The sequence below is a fragment of the Ammospiza nelsoni genome, chromosome 8 (assembly GCF_027579445.1).
Source record: "Ammospiza nelsoni isolate bAmmNel1 chromosome 8, bAmmNel1.pri, whole genome shotgun sequence".
Taxonomy (NCBI): domain Eukaryota; kingdom Metazoa; phylum Chordata; class Aves; order Passeriformes; family Passerellidae; genus Ammospiza; species Ammospiza nelsoni.
Window position 1 is genome coordinate 14,646,031 of NC_080640.1, and position 15,252 is coordinate 14,661,282.

The 15,252-nt window shown below is 38.8% G+C and overlaps 1 protein-coding gene across 1 annotated transcript in view; it reads left to right on the forward strand.

Annotated features, from left to right (window-relative positions):
- The first annotated feature begins 1,335 nt into the window (after nucleotides 1-1,335).
- Nucleotides 1,336-15,252, forward strand: part of LOC132076152 (adhesion G protein-coupled receptor A3-like) — a 252,558-nt gene continuing 238,641 nt past the window's right edge. Inside the window, exon 1 of the mRNA XM_059477084.1 lies at nucleotides 1,336-1,556. Within this exon, the coding sequence (XP_059333067.1) occupies nucleotides 1,336-1,556 (221 nt within the window). The remainder of the gene's footprint in view (nucleotides 1,557-15,252) is intronic.

Genomic DNA, 15,252 nt, shown 5'->3' on the forward strand with positions numbered 1-15,252 from the left:
ATGATTTTTTTAAATCAACAACTGTTCAGAAAAAGATTGTTGGAGAAAAATTTCCTATTACCCTTGAATTTCACAAGGCCACTACCCCTTCTATCACTTATTAATACTATAGTGCCTAAAGGCTCCAATTAGGTATTGGAACAGTGATAACAGGCACTGTAAATGTGCAAGACAAATCTTCCCTAAGGGGCTATAATAAAATATTATTTTATAAAACCCAAGTAATTTCTTAAAATAGCTTTATAGCTATGGCAGACTATTACTAACTTTGGCCTAGATCCTGCAGTGAAGATGTGCATTGTGAGTCTCCATCCAGCAAGTGAAGACAAGGAACCTGCTCTTTTAGCAAAGGGCCATTAAAAATGGAAGTTGCTGGTACAATGTGGAATTTTTTTGTTCACTTCTAGGAAAAAAAAAACAAACAAACAACTAAAAAACCCAAACAGGGTAGCTTGTTGTTAATGCTGAAAACCTAGCCTAGAAGTTACTAGTCAGATCAGAAAATAACTATTGAGGATGCTCCAAAGCCACCGAGTGCCATAGAGGACAGAGATGTACAAGTAGAAAAGAAACATGCTCGTTGATTAGGATGATGAAGAGTCTTTGACTGATCAAACCTTTGCTTAGGTCATGTTCACAGCATTTTCTGAGGTGTCTGAAGCCAGCTAACTGCAGGGACCCTTCCCGGTGGCACTGGCTGGACTGTCCTGTCTCTTGGTCCGCACTGCCCCTTGCCCAAGTCCCGGAGCGTGTTTCCCACAGCCATAGGTGCGAACAGCACTGAGCACACGCGCTCCTCAAGAGCGCTACCAAAGGTGGCTATTTTCAAAACTGCATTCCGGACCCGCACGATTTTCCCAGATCCCGATTTCCTGCCCCGTGCCCGGGCTGGCCGCGCCTCTCGGGTCCGCGGCGCGTCCTTGGCGCATCTGTCCGGTTTCCCCGGGGCGCGGACCCCGCCGGGGCACCGGGCGCAGGTAGCGCCGCTCCGGGCGCTGCGGGGCCGCGGCTGCCGGCCCGGGGGGCGCGCCCGGTGAGCGGCGGCGGGAGGGAGGGAGGGAGGGAGTGGCGGGGGGGCCGCTGAGCGCCGCGGGGTCCGCCCAGCGCCGCGGCCGCCCGGGCTGCGGCAGGAAAGGAGCGGCGGCTCCTCGGAGAAAGGAGGAGGAGGAGGAGGAGGAGGAGGAAGAAGAAGGGGGGGTCCCTGCGAGCGGAGCCGGCCGCAGCGAGAGGCGGGGCGGGGTGGGCGCGGGAGGCGTGCAGGGCCCGCGGAGCGGCGCGGACGGACGCGTGCCATGCGCGGCGCGGCAGCCGGCGGCTCCCGCTCGCTGGCTCAGCATGCGCGGGCTGTGCCCCCGCCTCTGCCTGCTGGCCGCCGCGCTGGGGCTCTGCGGGGGCAGCAGGAACTGCCCCGACCTCATCGTGGACCGCTGCCTCTGCGCCGCCGAGCGCGCCAAGGGGCCCGGCCGCCCGGCCCTCCGCATCAAAGTGGTCTGCACCGGCGGGGACTTGGTGGAAACTTTGCAGCCCGCCGTGCTGCCCAACCGCACCGTGTCCCTGTGAGTACGGCCCGCGGGCGGAGCGCACCTGGCGCGGGAGGGAGGGCGGGGGACACGGGGGATCGAGGGGACCCCGCGCCCGCCGCTCCGGAGCCGCGGAACCGCTCCGTGCCCGCTGCAGCCACGACCCTGCTGCTAAAAAGTCTGTGAGAGTTTGGGGGTGTTTGTTTATTTATTTATTTATTTTTTCGTGTTCAGCTGGGAAACTCCTGCTGGCGTTCGGGTCCAAGCGGGGGAGCTGGGCTCTCCCTGGTGTGAATTGCACGCTGCTGCGGGCGGCGGTGTGGGAAATGCCAGTGGCAGCAGAACTGATGGAGCTCTCTGCTGTACCTCTCCGGCAGCCACGGGACGGGCTCGCACCGTCCCGGCAATAAATGGATGGTATCGGTAATGCTGAACTGCTTCCTGGAGTGCTGTGTCATTAACTGGTTTTCCCTTTCTCTCTCGTCTTCTCTAAATAAAGTTTGGAATTTGATGTCTCCTTTTTAAAGATGAGTTTCTATACTGCGGTATGAAACTCTCAAATCTCCCATATCGTTCAGAGTTGTCTGGTAATTTAAAATGATTCGGGGTACTGTGAATTAGGTTATAATACTTTGTTGCCTGTTGCACACAGCTAAACTTGAATAAATAGCATGTTGTAAGTAAGGTAGCAGAACTCTCTGTGATTGTATCCTCAAGTACGGCTGAAAGTAATGTCCCTGTAATACACCCGAGCAGTAATAGCTCTGTGACATTTACCCTTTGGATCATACACATATCTACAGATCTTTTACTGTTGAATTTAGTTCTGTTGACAATTCCTGCTATGAACATCTCCACTGTTCAGTGCATTTTCTTTAAGTCAACACTTTTGGGAGGCAACTGGTAAAGATAGTAATTCATAACATCTGGGGAGCTTGTGCTTGTAAATGTACAGATGTGCTGTGTATGCTCCAGTTCAGTTTTAGCTATAACTGTTGAGTGACTTGATGCTGATTATCTGTATGCTGATTATTTATTTAGGAAACTTCTGCTTCTATACAAGAGACAATAATTGCACTTCCTCCTAAATTTTAATAGGCTGGTTTAGAATATTACATTACTTACCAATATAAGCTTTAACCTCAGTGATAAATTCACTGCTATTTCTATAGTTTGTATAACTGGCTATGGAGTTAGAAGTGGTACCCACCAGATTTATAAAATGTCAACATCTTGGGGAGGCAGGAACTACTTTTTCCTCTTGGTTATAAAGCTGTAGAAACTCTCACACTCAGCATGTCTGCAAAGGTTTTTCCTCTTAAGCATTGACTTGCAGAGTCTTATTTAGGTGTTTAAGAAACTTTTGCTGAGGTAAGTACCAGTCAAGGAATCCAGCTGACCATGAGATCAACAGAAGTATGTATTCACTGCAGTGAAAAGAAATTGAATTGGAAACAGAAGTGAGAAAAGATGAACAGGGCAGGTGGTGTGTTTGAAGTGGTAGGTGGGAGGATTTGCTCACTTATACATATGATTTAAGGCACCAGTAGCAAGCTTGATCTTATCAACTGAAACACATTCATTTCAGGTAACACTTGTTTAAAATTAATGAGAAAGGTACTGTGCTAGTTTTTTAAACTTAATAGCAAATACCTCTTGATCTGAGAGCTGATTAGTTGGCCTTAGTTGATACAAAAGATACACTTTGCAGTTTTTTTTGTATTTCATATGGACAAGTATAGTACTATGTATCACATAAACATATCCCTTTTCCTCATACAGTCTCTCATCTCATTTTTGAGAATTTTTTTTTCTTTCCCAGAAGTAAATTTAAGGTTAAATATTGAAGGTAAAAAAGAAAAAAAAATTAAAATCTGTATTAGAAGTTTTCAGTAGCTAGAGCATACAGGTGAAAATGCGATTGAATATGTCAAAGATTTTCCAGGTGAAACTGGTTTTTATGAATTAAGTTACACTTGTGGGATATGGCCAGCTGTAGAAAATAATGATAATGAGCTCAAGTATTAGTTCTGTTACATTTGTTTTTGTAGCTGAATAAGACATGCAGGCAGAAGAGAATATTCTGGTAGATGCTGCTTGCTTCCGTTCAGTTTTATGGGCCCACAGAGAGAAAGAGCGCTTTAACATATGGAGCATAACCTTTTGGATTGCTTTAACAATTAAGAAATATAGAGGTGAGTAAAAGAATATATGTTCAGATGCAATAATACTGTAATGAAACAATGTAATAAACATTTTGTGGGGTTTGGGGCAGATTATTCATTATATAGGGAGGCTATTTCCCTAGTGCTATCATCTTTTGGAAGGGAAGATCAAAGCCAAACTGGTAACTGCTCTGCAGAGATGGAAGAGAATTACCTCTGCTTTATCTCTTCAGCCATTCAGAAATTTAACATCTCATTTACATGCTCAGTAATGGTACTTATCAGCAAATTTAGAAGTTATGATTTGGTAGTTTAATTGAAGCCTGAATTTGGTGGCTTAGGCTCTTTCACCTGAGTGAGTGACTGTGGGTCTTGTCTGAGTTTGATAGTTTAGGCTCCATGGTATATATGTACTGAACTATTGCTGCTAGGAATGCTTCTGACACAATCACACGTGGTGACTGCAAACCAGCGTGAAGTCACTGAAGAAATGCTTATTCTTGACATGTTTGGACCAATTACTTTGAGATTATGAGGTGAGGAAGTCTGCAGAGTTTCTTTGAAATAATTTGAACACTAGAGCTATTCAGTACTGTCTAAATGCTCCCAATGATAATCACACTAGAAATAAAATCAAAATATAAGCTGAAAAAGCACCTATTCTCTCCTCTTTATTTTATATTAAAACCCAAACCAAACAAAAAAACCCCTTGTCCTGCACTCTGTTTCACTGTCTTTATTTAGTATTTCACTGCTTTGGAAACAGGATTCATGAGCTTGATGTGGATCAAAAGCAAAAACTTAGCTGTAGCTTCACAAAGTATTGGACGTATCTTGTTAAAAGAGATTCTAGTCCTTATGAATTTGCAACATGCATCTCTTGCTTTGTATTTTGGGACAGGGTGGAGAAAGGGAATAAAGGGAATTACTTTTTTTTTTTTTTTTTTCCCCATGGAGAATACAGCTGTTGAATCACTAATTTATGGGATCTACTCTCACCATTTCACTCTCAGTAGGCATTGGAGTGTAGACCCAACAGAAGGAGTCATATTGCTTCAGCATAATGTAGTTTTCTCATTTTAGACTCTGTGGTTGAATACTTGGGAATTATTGTATGAAACCAATATTTTACATTTTTTTTAATCAGTGTGTTTGAGTTGTTAAAATGTAACTCTAGGGAATGAGTCTATTTGCAATATTCTGTCTCTTCTGTGTTGATGGAAAAATTAGTTGTAAACTTTTTGACTGAGTTGCTGAAATTTGGGCTGTGTGGAGATGTTGCTATGCTGCTTTTTACAATGTGAAACTTCTGCAGTTTGAAATTTTGGGAATTAGGAGATTGGATTCTCTACTGGACAGTATATTGGTAGGTTACTTACATACTTGTTTCTTTCATATCGAGTAGTGTTAAAAACTTCATGCTTTTAATCTTAGAAGTTCTCAGTTCAATAGGTATCACTGGGCAGAATGGACTTTGAAGTTATAAATGCCATCAGTTTCTGATAGTAGCATCACTTTTTTTTCCTCCCTCAATTCAAAAGAAAGTCTAAGATGTATACCAATGGTTGATATTTTTACAAATTCTACCCACAGATACACCTATTGAAATGTGTAATTTTAAACTGTCATAATAGAAATGAAGAAAATTTATGGTAGTGTATGGATTATATAAATTCTTGATCATACAGGATTCTTCATACTTTTTATGTCTAAGCCTTTCTTCTGACTTTGAATTGTCTCAAATTCCTCAGATTCTCAATTTCAGAGTAAGGCTACATGACTCCAATGGTAATCCATAGCCATGATATGTATGAAGGGTGTTCATCTTCAAAGCACATCACAAACATTAAATACTCTTCTGAAAGCAGCATTGCCCCACTTTCCTCTGTCCCAAAATTACTTTTATGTCACATTCATTTATATCATGTCCACTGGAATTTTTTCAGAGTTATTATATTACTGTGTTTTTTTCATGTCTAGTCTGCTCTTTTACACGCCTATATTCAGTTTAGGATATATCAATCTTGTTTATTTGATATGAGCATCTTGTTTTAAAAATAGATCACAAAAATGTTATGTCCCAAAGAGTTCAGCGCTTAAGCTAGCCAAAGCAAACAAAGAGTTGAAGAAAGACTGAACAAAAAATATTATTCAGTAGTTTTATTTCCATGTCTTGAAACTCACATATTCTTCTTTATTGATTTGAGAGCTAACATAGCATTGCTGATTTGTAAATAAGAGCACTGTTAAAGAAGGTAGGGTGATTCTTGTTATAAAGGTTTTTGTGAACATTTTCACCTTGGTTAGTTTATTGTGTTCACTCAAAGTGGCAGGAAAAAAGAAAAAGAAACAGGTTTCCTGCTTCATTATTTATATGTATATACATATTTATAAATGCTTTCTCTGAAACTCTTAAATAAAGAAAAAGAAAAAAAAACAGTTTGTGGAAGAAACTCCTAATAAGGAAGTCTACATAAAATACACCAAAGACTTGGAAGGTCTGGGACAGATGGTTAAGGAGAGCAAATTATGGAGAAGAGAAAGGTTGTAGTGATGAAAGGTCTTCAGATATTACTCAAATGTTAGTCTAATTCTCCTTGATAATACATTTTATATATTCATCTAGAGTGGCCATATAATATTTTTTTTGTTTTGTTTTTTTCTGACAAGGATATACCTGCACCTGAAAAGTACTAGTAGTGTGACCATTTCCAAATGATGACTCTTTTATGACTTGGATGAAACTAGTGCATTTGGCATCACTGGAAATGCTAACCCAAGAGGAGTGTGAAAAAAATTCTGCTGTGGAAAATAGAACTCTCATAGCAAATAGTGTTCATAATACTATAAATGCTACTTTAATAGTTACCATATACCATAACTTTTTAAAGGTATATGAGTCATCCTGAAGTTTCTTTCTCTATTATTATTAAACTGTAAAGGCCATGAGTTAAAACAGTGCCATATATCATCCTGGTGCTTTTACTTCCTCGAGTGTAATGTTATCTGAAGAAAGCAGTTTGTGTAAGAGGATGGGATAAGAATATCTGGAAACAGATAAAATTATTTTACAGTATCGAACAGTTCATTAATTTGGTAATTTAATGTAGAAATCAAGTCCTATTTTTGTTGCATACTAGGAAATTTGCAGTATTGTGGTCTTTCACTAAGTTTCATTCAAGAGGTAAAAATAAACTGGTGAGGATAGCCAGGGGGAGAGCAATGCATGTGGGAAAGGAGTTTTATCATGTAAGTATATGATGTGATACCTATCGAGAAGTTCTAAATGAAGCTGAGGTTTTATGATACAGTGTAATTTGTCAGTTGTCTGGCTACTGACCTTGTTTGCCTTAAACAGGAAGAGATTTAATAGATCTTATTGGCTCTCTTATATTTTTTTTGGTATGTTCACCTAATAGTCATAAAATCTATTTAATTTTATTGATCTAAAGATATGTGCAACATAAATTAGTTTCTGAAGTGTATATATTTGCATCTCTTGCAGTGAGTTGGTGCCAGGGAGGTGATTTGTGTATATGAAATCTGCTTTTATATCAAGCTGCATGAGTTGCTGGCCCTTGGGACCAAAGTGCTGTCGTCTCTTAAAACGGATTATTCTTAAAAGATTTGAAAATGTGATGCCTTTTTTTTTTGGTTGTTTTTTTTTACTTTTGTTTTAAGGCATTCTAGAACGTTACTCAAAGTAAATTTCTCTTTCCTTGTCCCCTTCTAAATATCCTGACAGTATAATAAAATACAAGGTGAGGTGAAGAGTGGGGAGTGGTGAAGTGGTTAGGAGAGAGGTGAAAGTGGGAAGGTCCAGAAAGAAAGGGTCTAAACAGTATTATTAAAAGGAAATTCCAAAGGTTTAGAATTTTATGTGTTGTCCTTTTTCTGCATCCTCAGTGTTTTAAAATCACAAATATTTAAATGATAGATGCTTTATAACAACAGAATCACATTAACCCCCTGTGATGCTAGAAACCCATTTATTACTTTGCTGTTAAAACAGACCCAGAAACTTTATGGGCAGACATAGCCAAAGAAAAACTATGTTTTTGTGAAAAGTTTCTCCCAATTTGAGTTCCTCTGTCATCACAAATTTTTCCACTATTGGATTCAGCCATGTTCCAGCTTATCCATCCCTACTTTCCTCACTGATGTCTTTTGCCTTGGTTTTATAATACAGAGATGCCATAAATGTGAAAGTTAAAGAGCAGAGTACCTTTACCAAGGCAGAACTTCTGCCCTAGCAGCCAATAGGAATCACACATTTGTATATCTGCTCCTTACATGCTTTGTTCATGCACATCTGAGAGCCAGGGCTTTCACCCCGCTTGGTTTTCACTACTCAATAATATTGATGCATGTTTTCAATAATTGCTATTTATGCCATTTGATTTAGATTTTTGTGGAAAAATAGCCTATTGATTCTAAGCTTCCTCCCTTTCCATATTTCTAATGGAATATCCAAACCCTCACAGCAATAAAAGCATACAAACCATGAAAAGTTTGAGTATGTACTTAGCCAGTCAACTGTGATTATTTTTTATCAGTTACAAGTTTACTGTCTAGTTCTCGACTTGTCAAATATGATTTGGCTAAGACCTCTGTATTATCTATGATATTAGCATTTTTTCCTCTACTTTAGCAATTATGCAATACAGGGAACACAGTTTAGGCTTTGTTCTTAGTCTTGTGGCAACATGCCATTCTTCACCCTTCTCTTAAAATCAGTTCCAACTGTGTTTTCATGCCTGGGACTGATTTGAGACTGTTCTGAAGTTATGGTTAGTCATGAAAACTCTGGTTTTGCAATTTCTGTTACAGTCTTGCAGAGTTGTTGACAGTTTCTTTTCTGTACTTAGTTGGATATCATCTTCTCTGAACAGCAGTTTGTCAAATGCATAAACAGTTCTGCCAATAACACAAGCACACAGAGGTTTATGGGTGTTATGCTCACAGACCTGTAAGTGTGCAAAAACCTGAGATTGATTCCTAGATCATATAGAATCTGGATTTGTTGATAGCTGTGCAAAAATAAGCAAATTATTTTAAATTTGTATTTTATGCTTGCCTTTGAATGCCTATTCATCAAAACTTACAAGGATGGAAGGACACTGGTCTGTGTTTTCAGCATTTCTACTGTAGGCTTGGTACAACACACAATGAGGTTTAATGGATTTTCTATGTTATTAAGGTATCATTATGGCTTTCAAGTAACCTGGTAAGTCAAGGTCTCTAAATTATGAACATTTATGATTCTCCTTGTTTATTGAAGAATTCATAGCAGTCAAGCTGATGTCTCTTCAAAAAACCTTTTTCTTTATGTTATGAGATTGCCTGTCCCAGAGAACTCATGTTTTGTAATCAAAAGTATTAATTGCAAGGGTAAAGATTTTATGTGTACTGTGACTTGAGAAAAGAAAAACTGCATCATAAAATGGAAAATAAGGTTAAAGCTAGTAATAACAAAATCAAGCCTGGAAAATGTGAAGAAAAACATAATGGAAGAATTGAACATAACATTATTTTATATTCATAGTTCCCTGGCAACATTTGTGTTTATATTTGCATTAGAAATTAATGTGCATGGTACCAATTTCTTTGAGAGAGGAGGGGTGGAAGGAGATCATAATCTGTTGGTGAGCAATTTTATTACCAGATTAGTTTTCATGGAATTCTCACAGGAAATATACTGAAATGTCAGGTAAGATTTTTCTAATGGAATGTGCTGGCACAATCTGGCACAACAGGAGACATACAAGCATTTAAGAGAGAGGGAGAAGCAAAACAAAAATATTATCAATACTAAGCAATAAAATTTGCCAGCACTCCTAACTCCTGTGAACTCCTAACTCATGATTTTTTATATATTAATGTGTGTCCTATCTGGGGGACTTTGCCCTGCTAAGAAAAATACTTAGCTCTTTTTTTTTTCCATGGTCCATCCTCTTTACTTTGTCCCATCTGTCGCATTCCCAGAATCTTTCAATTCTACACTTTCCTTTTAAACTCCTGTTATTGCTGATACTTCTGCCTGTTTTTTCTTCTCATCTGCATCTTGGTCTTGCTCACAGATTATATGAATTGCAGTCTGCCAGTGCATTTCTAAAAAAGTAAGAAACTCATCTCCCTCCTCATCAGCTCTGCTCTTGGTCCTCTGCTGTGCTGCACTTCTGTGCCAGCCTCTGCGATTTCACTGCCCTGTGCTGCAGCCTCTGCTTTCAGCTCACGGTCCCCACCACTTCTTTAGCCTTGCATGACTTCCCAGTTTCTTTTGCTTTTCTAAAACCCTCTATTACATCTTCCCTCATCACCTTTGATCCTTGATTCATTTTAACCTTCTCTTCTGAACTCGTTGAGTGGAACTGAAATAAGCGAGGACATGGGTCCTTAGAGAGATCTGAATTAAGTCCTGGAGTTCAGCCGTGCCTGGAATTGGGGCCAGGCAGATGGAGTTGATCCTATTAGACAACTTAGAAACAAGAAAAATCGTTTTATCTCTAGCTCTCCCTCCTTAGATCTTATCATTAAAACTGCAGCTAGTGGAGTAGAGAGGTCTGAATGTGGTAGTGTCAAGCAGTGATTTTATATTGACCCACCAGACATGCCACTGCTGATCAGAGGGAACAGCCACAATGATCAAAGTTGTTTTCCATCCTCAGCATTGCATATGGTTTAGAAAGGAAAAGTCTAATTTCCAGTATTCTCTACTCCTTTGTGGCAACATTCAAACAGTACTGCAACTGCCCCTGAAAAACTGTGAAATGTATGTAAAGATGAAATCTTAATGTTTGTTGCTACTCTCCATGCAGTTCTTGAGCCATAAAACTCAAGTTTACATTAGCAAATCTAAACTTAAGGGGCTGTATCCATTTATTCTATAACACAGCTAGTACAGCTAGTATTATTCACATCATTATCATAAATCTTTATCTTAAATTAGATCAGGTTAATGAACTGTTCTCTGCTATGACTGAGAAATATGGCTATTTGTCAGCTGAGGTAACAGTTGACAAATATGTGCTAATTTTGGAAAAGACACATTTTTCTATCCATGTTGCACAGGGGATGCAGGAAAGGAAGAAATCGAAATGCATAAATGGATTCCTGCTCTCCACTGGAATAAAACAAGGTGTTAATCTCTCAGTAATTGATGTCATCATTATAAGGCTTTTTCATTGGGAAGGCATTCATGAATTCTGTTGTACGAACATTTTCATCATTAGAGTTTTGTTTTACTGGAGTCCCTGATGCAGTCACACAGCATGTCACCTGTGGTAAAGGGAGAATACCAAAATTTAGTCACATTATGCTTCAAATAACTCTTCAAAGTTGTATTACAGCTTTTAAAGGAATTCCGATCTCATAGTGTTTAGAAAAAACAGTCAAGCTGTGGGAGTTATGACACCAGATATTCAGGTAGCTGTTAAACTGCTGATGTGAGAATAACATCTGAGATTTGTTTCTTTATCCCTCCATGTTTGGTAAACAGTAGGTTCTTGGAAAGTTAATTTGCTCTTTGCCTGGCCTGTACAATGTAAGGGTCTTGTGGAGGGAAGTTCAATACTTCTTTCCTCTAACGTTGGGAGACTGGTAAGATTATTGAGTCTGTCCAGTGGGGGCATTAAGTCATCAGTTGTGTTTTTATGGGTTCTTTTTCTGTGAATCATACTTTCCTTTGCTTTCCTTTGCTTTCTTTACCACCAGTGTTGATAGGGTCACACAAAGGTTTTAGAGTTTGAGGACCCGTTTTTTGTAGACCCCAAGTATATCTGAGGAAGAGCAGAAGAGGACAACATTTGGGATATGAACATCAGAAAGTGACTCAATGTCAATTTTAGATGTTTGGTATTTATTTTTATGTCTTAATGTGCACAAAATTAATGCCAACTGTTACTCTTGTTAAAGTTACCTGGCATATTTGTATACTTGCTAGTCCTTACAGAGCTCTAGCAGATGTTCTGGTTCTGGTGTCTTTCCTTCTTTTCCTGTTTAAAATAGAGAGATTTGCAGAATAAGAGAAAGTAAATTTTCTAACACTTTCCTTTGTCTTTCCCTTCTATTATAAAAGGATGAAAAAAGAAATTCCTAAGACAAAATGTGGGGGAAAAAACATATTTTATCATTTATTGTTGTACTATTCATAATTCTCTTCCCTTTCTGCACAATTAAAAGTTATAAATAACAATATAAAGAGTCAGCAATATAGATTGATGAAGCAAAAAAATAACCCGGAGTGAAATAAATATAATAAATTATAATCTTCTGTATTTAGAGCAAATGAAGTTACTGCTGTAAAGTACTTCATGATTATTGATTATCATTATAAATTTGTTTCTAATAAGCTGTTATTTAAAAAACAATTCTAACTAATTCATTTGTGCCTGTATTTAATAACAAGTCCATTAGTGAATTGATGTGTGAAACAACCTTCATAACAGCTTTACACAGTTGAACAGTAACTTGCTGACTAGGACAACATCTCTATTTTAAATAAGTAATACAGCAGTATTGCTAATTGGATGAAATTGCTTCATATGAAAACACCCTCCATATATTTTCATATATTTTTAATAAGACTAAGGGAGTTTAAGCCTGACTCTCTGTGTAATTAAATGCTGTTTGAGTTTTTGTTTCCTGTAGTTACCTTTGAAGAACTCAGGTCAACTCTTTTGGTGTTGTTATTGTGGCTACTTTACAAATGGAATACTTGGTTACTAAGCTATTTGGTAATGAAGAGGAATTAGATGCCAAGCTTTAGTTTGGAAAATACTAGAGCAAATAATTTTTTAATGCTAGCTTTCCAAAGTACTTCTTTAGCTGAAGCAGAGTGATTGTTTTAAACAAATAAAATCCCACAAGTAATCATTTATTTAATAGCACTTAAGTCAAGTTGGTTTGGTTTTTTTCTCTGAAAGTTTCTGTCAAAATGGTGGCACTGAATTACATGTTGAGACAGTCTTTCCATATGATTAACTAATCTCTTAGCCTTTTGGTTGGTTGGTGCTTCCTTTCTGAAATGGGAGTAGGTAATAAAGCTTTGGAAGAAGCTTTAGTGGGAAGAACTGTGGCAGTTGGGTTTCCTGGCTGTTTTTACCTGATGCTTTGCTGTTTTGTGTGAATTGGCCATTAATAATACTGTTCTTGAATAAGGGAAGATATGATAAATGGACCTTTAAAATGTTTATGGTTCATTTTAAAGTGTTTATGGTTACACAGCTTTTCATTTTCTCCAGTCTGGACAATTCATAAAAATACATATAGCTGTCCTGGACCAGACTGAAGAGCCATGGATTATCCCAGTATCTTGTCTCCAGACTAAAAATTTTTAAAACAGGTGCCTACAGTAGAGTAACATTGTGATATTTTCCAAAAGAATCTTGTTGTGTGTATCACAGCTTGGAGTTGTAGTTCCTGTGCATCTGATATACCCAAATGGATTGGTTTTCCAAGCCTGATCCAGCCCCCCTGCGATCCCATGGCAGTTCCCTGCACTTGGAGCATCCCATGGCAAGAAGTACCACAGCACCTTGCCTGCTAGCAAGGAACCATCCTGCTTTTGTTTATTTACAAATTCCAGTTTGCTTCAGTCACAGCTGATGTGGTTCTCAAACCTGGGAGAATGGACCATGTTTGGTCTTCAGTAGGGGACTTTATATCTCTGTGCTTTTCTCTTATTATCTGTTAGTCACTCTCAGTGAGCTGAAAGGTAAGGGGGTGATGAAATGTCACAATGTAATTAAATGTAGTTTATTCTACTAATAATATGCTTTCTTCTGTTTTCAACACTGTGAAGAGAGAACAGTGATAAAACTTCTTTCTATAAAATATCATTATATTTAACTCAGTCCATGGGAGAATTCATTGGTCTTCCAGGAAAAATAAAAGAAGCTCTATTCCTGCTCTTAAATTTTGGAATAAGGAAAAATGAATAAAAGTTCAAAGTCAGATTTCTCATTGGTTGGCCTAGTTTTCTTGTGTCAGACTGATAGATTTTCCCGTTTCCCTCTGTATTCCTGAACAATAAGAGCATCTTCAATTTTCCTTGTGTTTTGAGGCCAGTATTTTGTGCTTTGTTTAGTTGTTGGCACTGCAGAAAGCAGAGAGGGAGATCCTCTTACCAAGAAAAAGCCTTCTAAATTGCAATAACACATTGCCAGTGAAAAAAGGTTTAGGAGGAGGTAAATGCCTTCAGAAGGTGTAGAGTGCTGGTCATTGGTCCTTTTTAATTTCATTTTTCAGATGTTAAAAATAAATTTCTTTGGTTATTGAGTCTGGCACTGTATTTGTTTAGAAAGACTGCAGCATGACTCTGCTGATTGATAACACTGAGTTATGCTTCACTTTTTTCTTTCACTGTATTTATAGTTATTATATCCTGAAAGAAGTTGAGTAATTTTGTTATTTACTGGATATGGGCCACAACACTATTTATCTGAGACTGGAAGAAAATGAATGAAACTGGAAGTGGAAAAATTCTGATTTTGAGCCTTACTGGGGGGAAACAAATGCAGAGTTGTACTTCTTAGCCAGTCTAGAAGTCCTTGGTATAGTCTCTCCCCATTATTTCTGTGAGATATGCATGAGACTGATCCTCTCTGAACATCTGGCCACAGAGCCTGTGATTCATCCCTGTCCCTGGGCTTTTACTCTTTATTTTTCACTTTGTTCTGCACCATTTTCCTGATTTTGTGCTGTACTGCTGACTGTCTTGGCTGTGCTTTTTTGGGGAGAGGTGTTTTGGGTTTTTTTTTTAACTTGTAAATGATAGAAGCCACCTTCCAGTTACTGAGGAGTAGGAAAGTCCTCTCCTTGAGCCTTCAGCAGGAAAACCTTTGCCAGTTTTGACTATTCAGGGTGCCCATTGTCTGCCAGATTAACCCTGGAAAACAAGATATTTAGGGACGGATTTATCACAGGCTTACACCCCATCAACTGAGTGCTTTTTACAGCAGGGCAAAATGCTTATAATATAGATAATTTCCTCTGTGTATCAGTGTGCCTGCATGGTTTGGAGATTCACAGACTGCACAGAGGACATCCTGCCCAGTCATCAGAGGCAGATCTCATTTGCCAAGGTCTTTGTGCAGAGAAAAGAGGAATGTGCCTGTTGTGGGCAGTGAGTGGGAGCTGAAGGCTGTCCTGCAGCAGTGGAGGATGCTGTGGGGTCCTGACGGGTCCTCCAGCCCTGAGTGGTTATAGGGGATTGTGTGCTCACTTTGAGCTTGCAAGTGTTGTGTTAAAGTAATATTTTTGGTCTGTTTTTGTGTTGTATTTAATTGCAGTTACTCTGCAGAAAAAGACATATCGATCACTGAACAAGTAGTATTTTATTTAGTTTTCCAATGTTTAAATTAATGGGGGTGAAAGTATTAGTTGATGACTTGAACTTATGAATATTCCATTAACTGTCCAAGTCTTTTCCTCCTCTGCTTTTCCGTGATCTTCTGTAAATTTAAGTGATCAGAAAGAAGAGTCCTATAAAATCCAGATTTAATTTAACATTGATAAATGTTAAGTGAAAAGGGGTATTTGGAACATTTAAACTTTGCTTACACTTT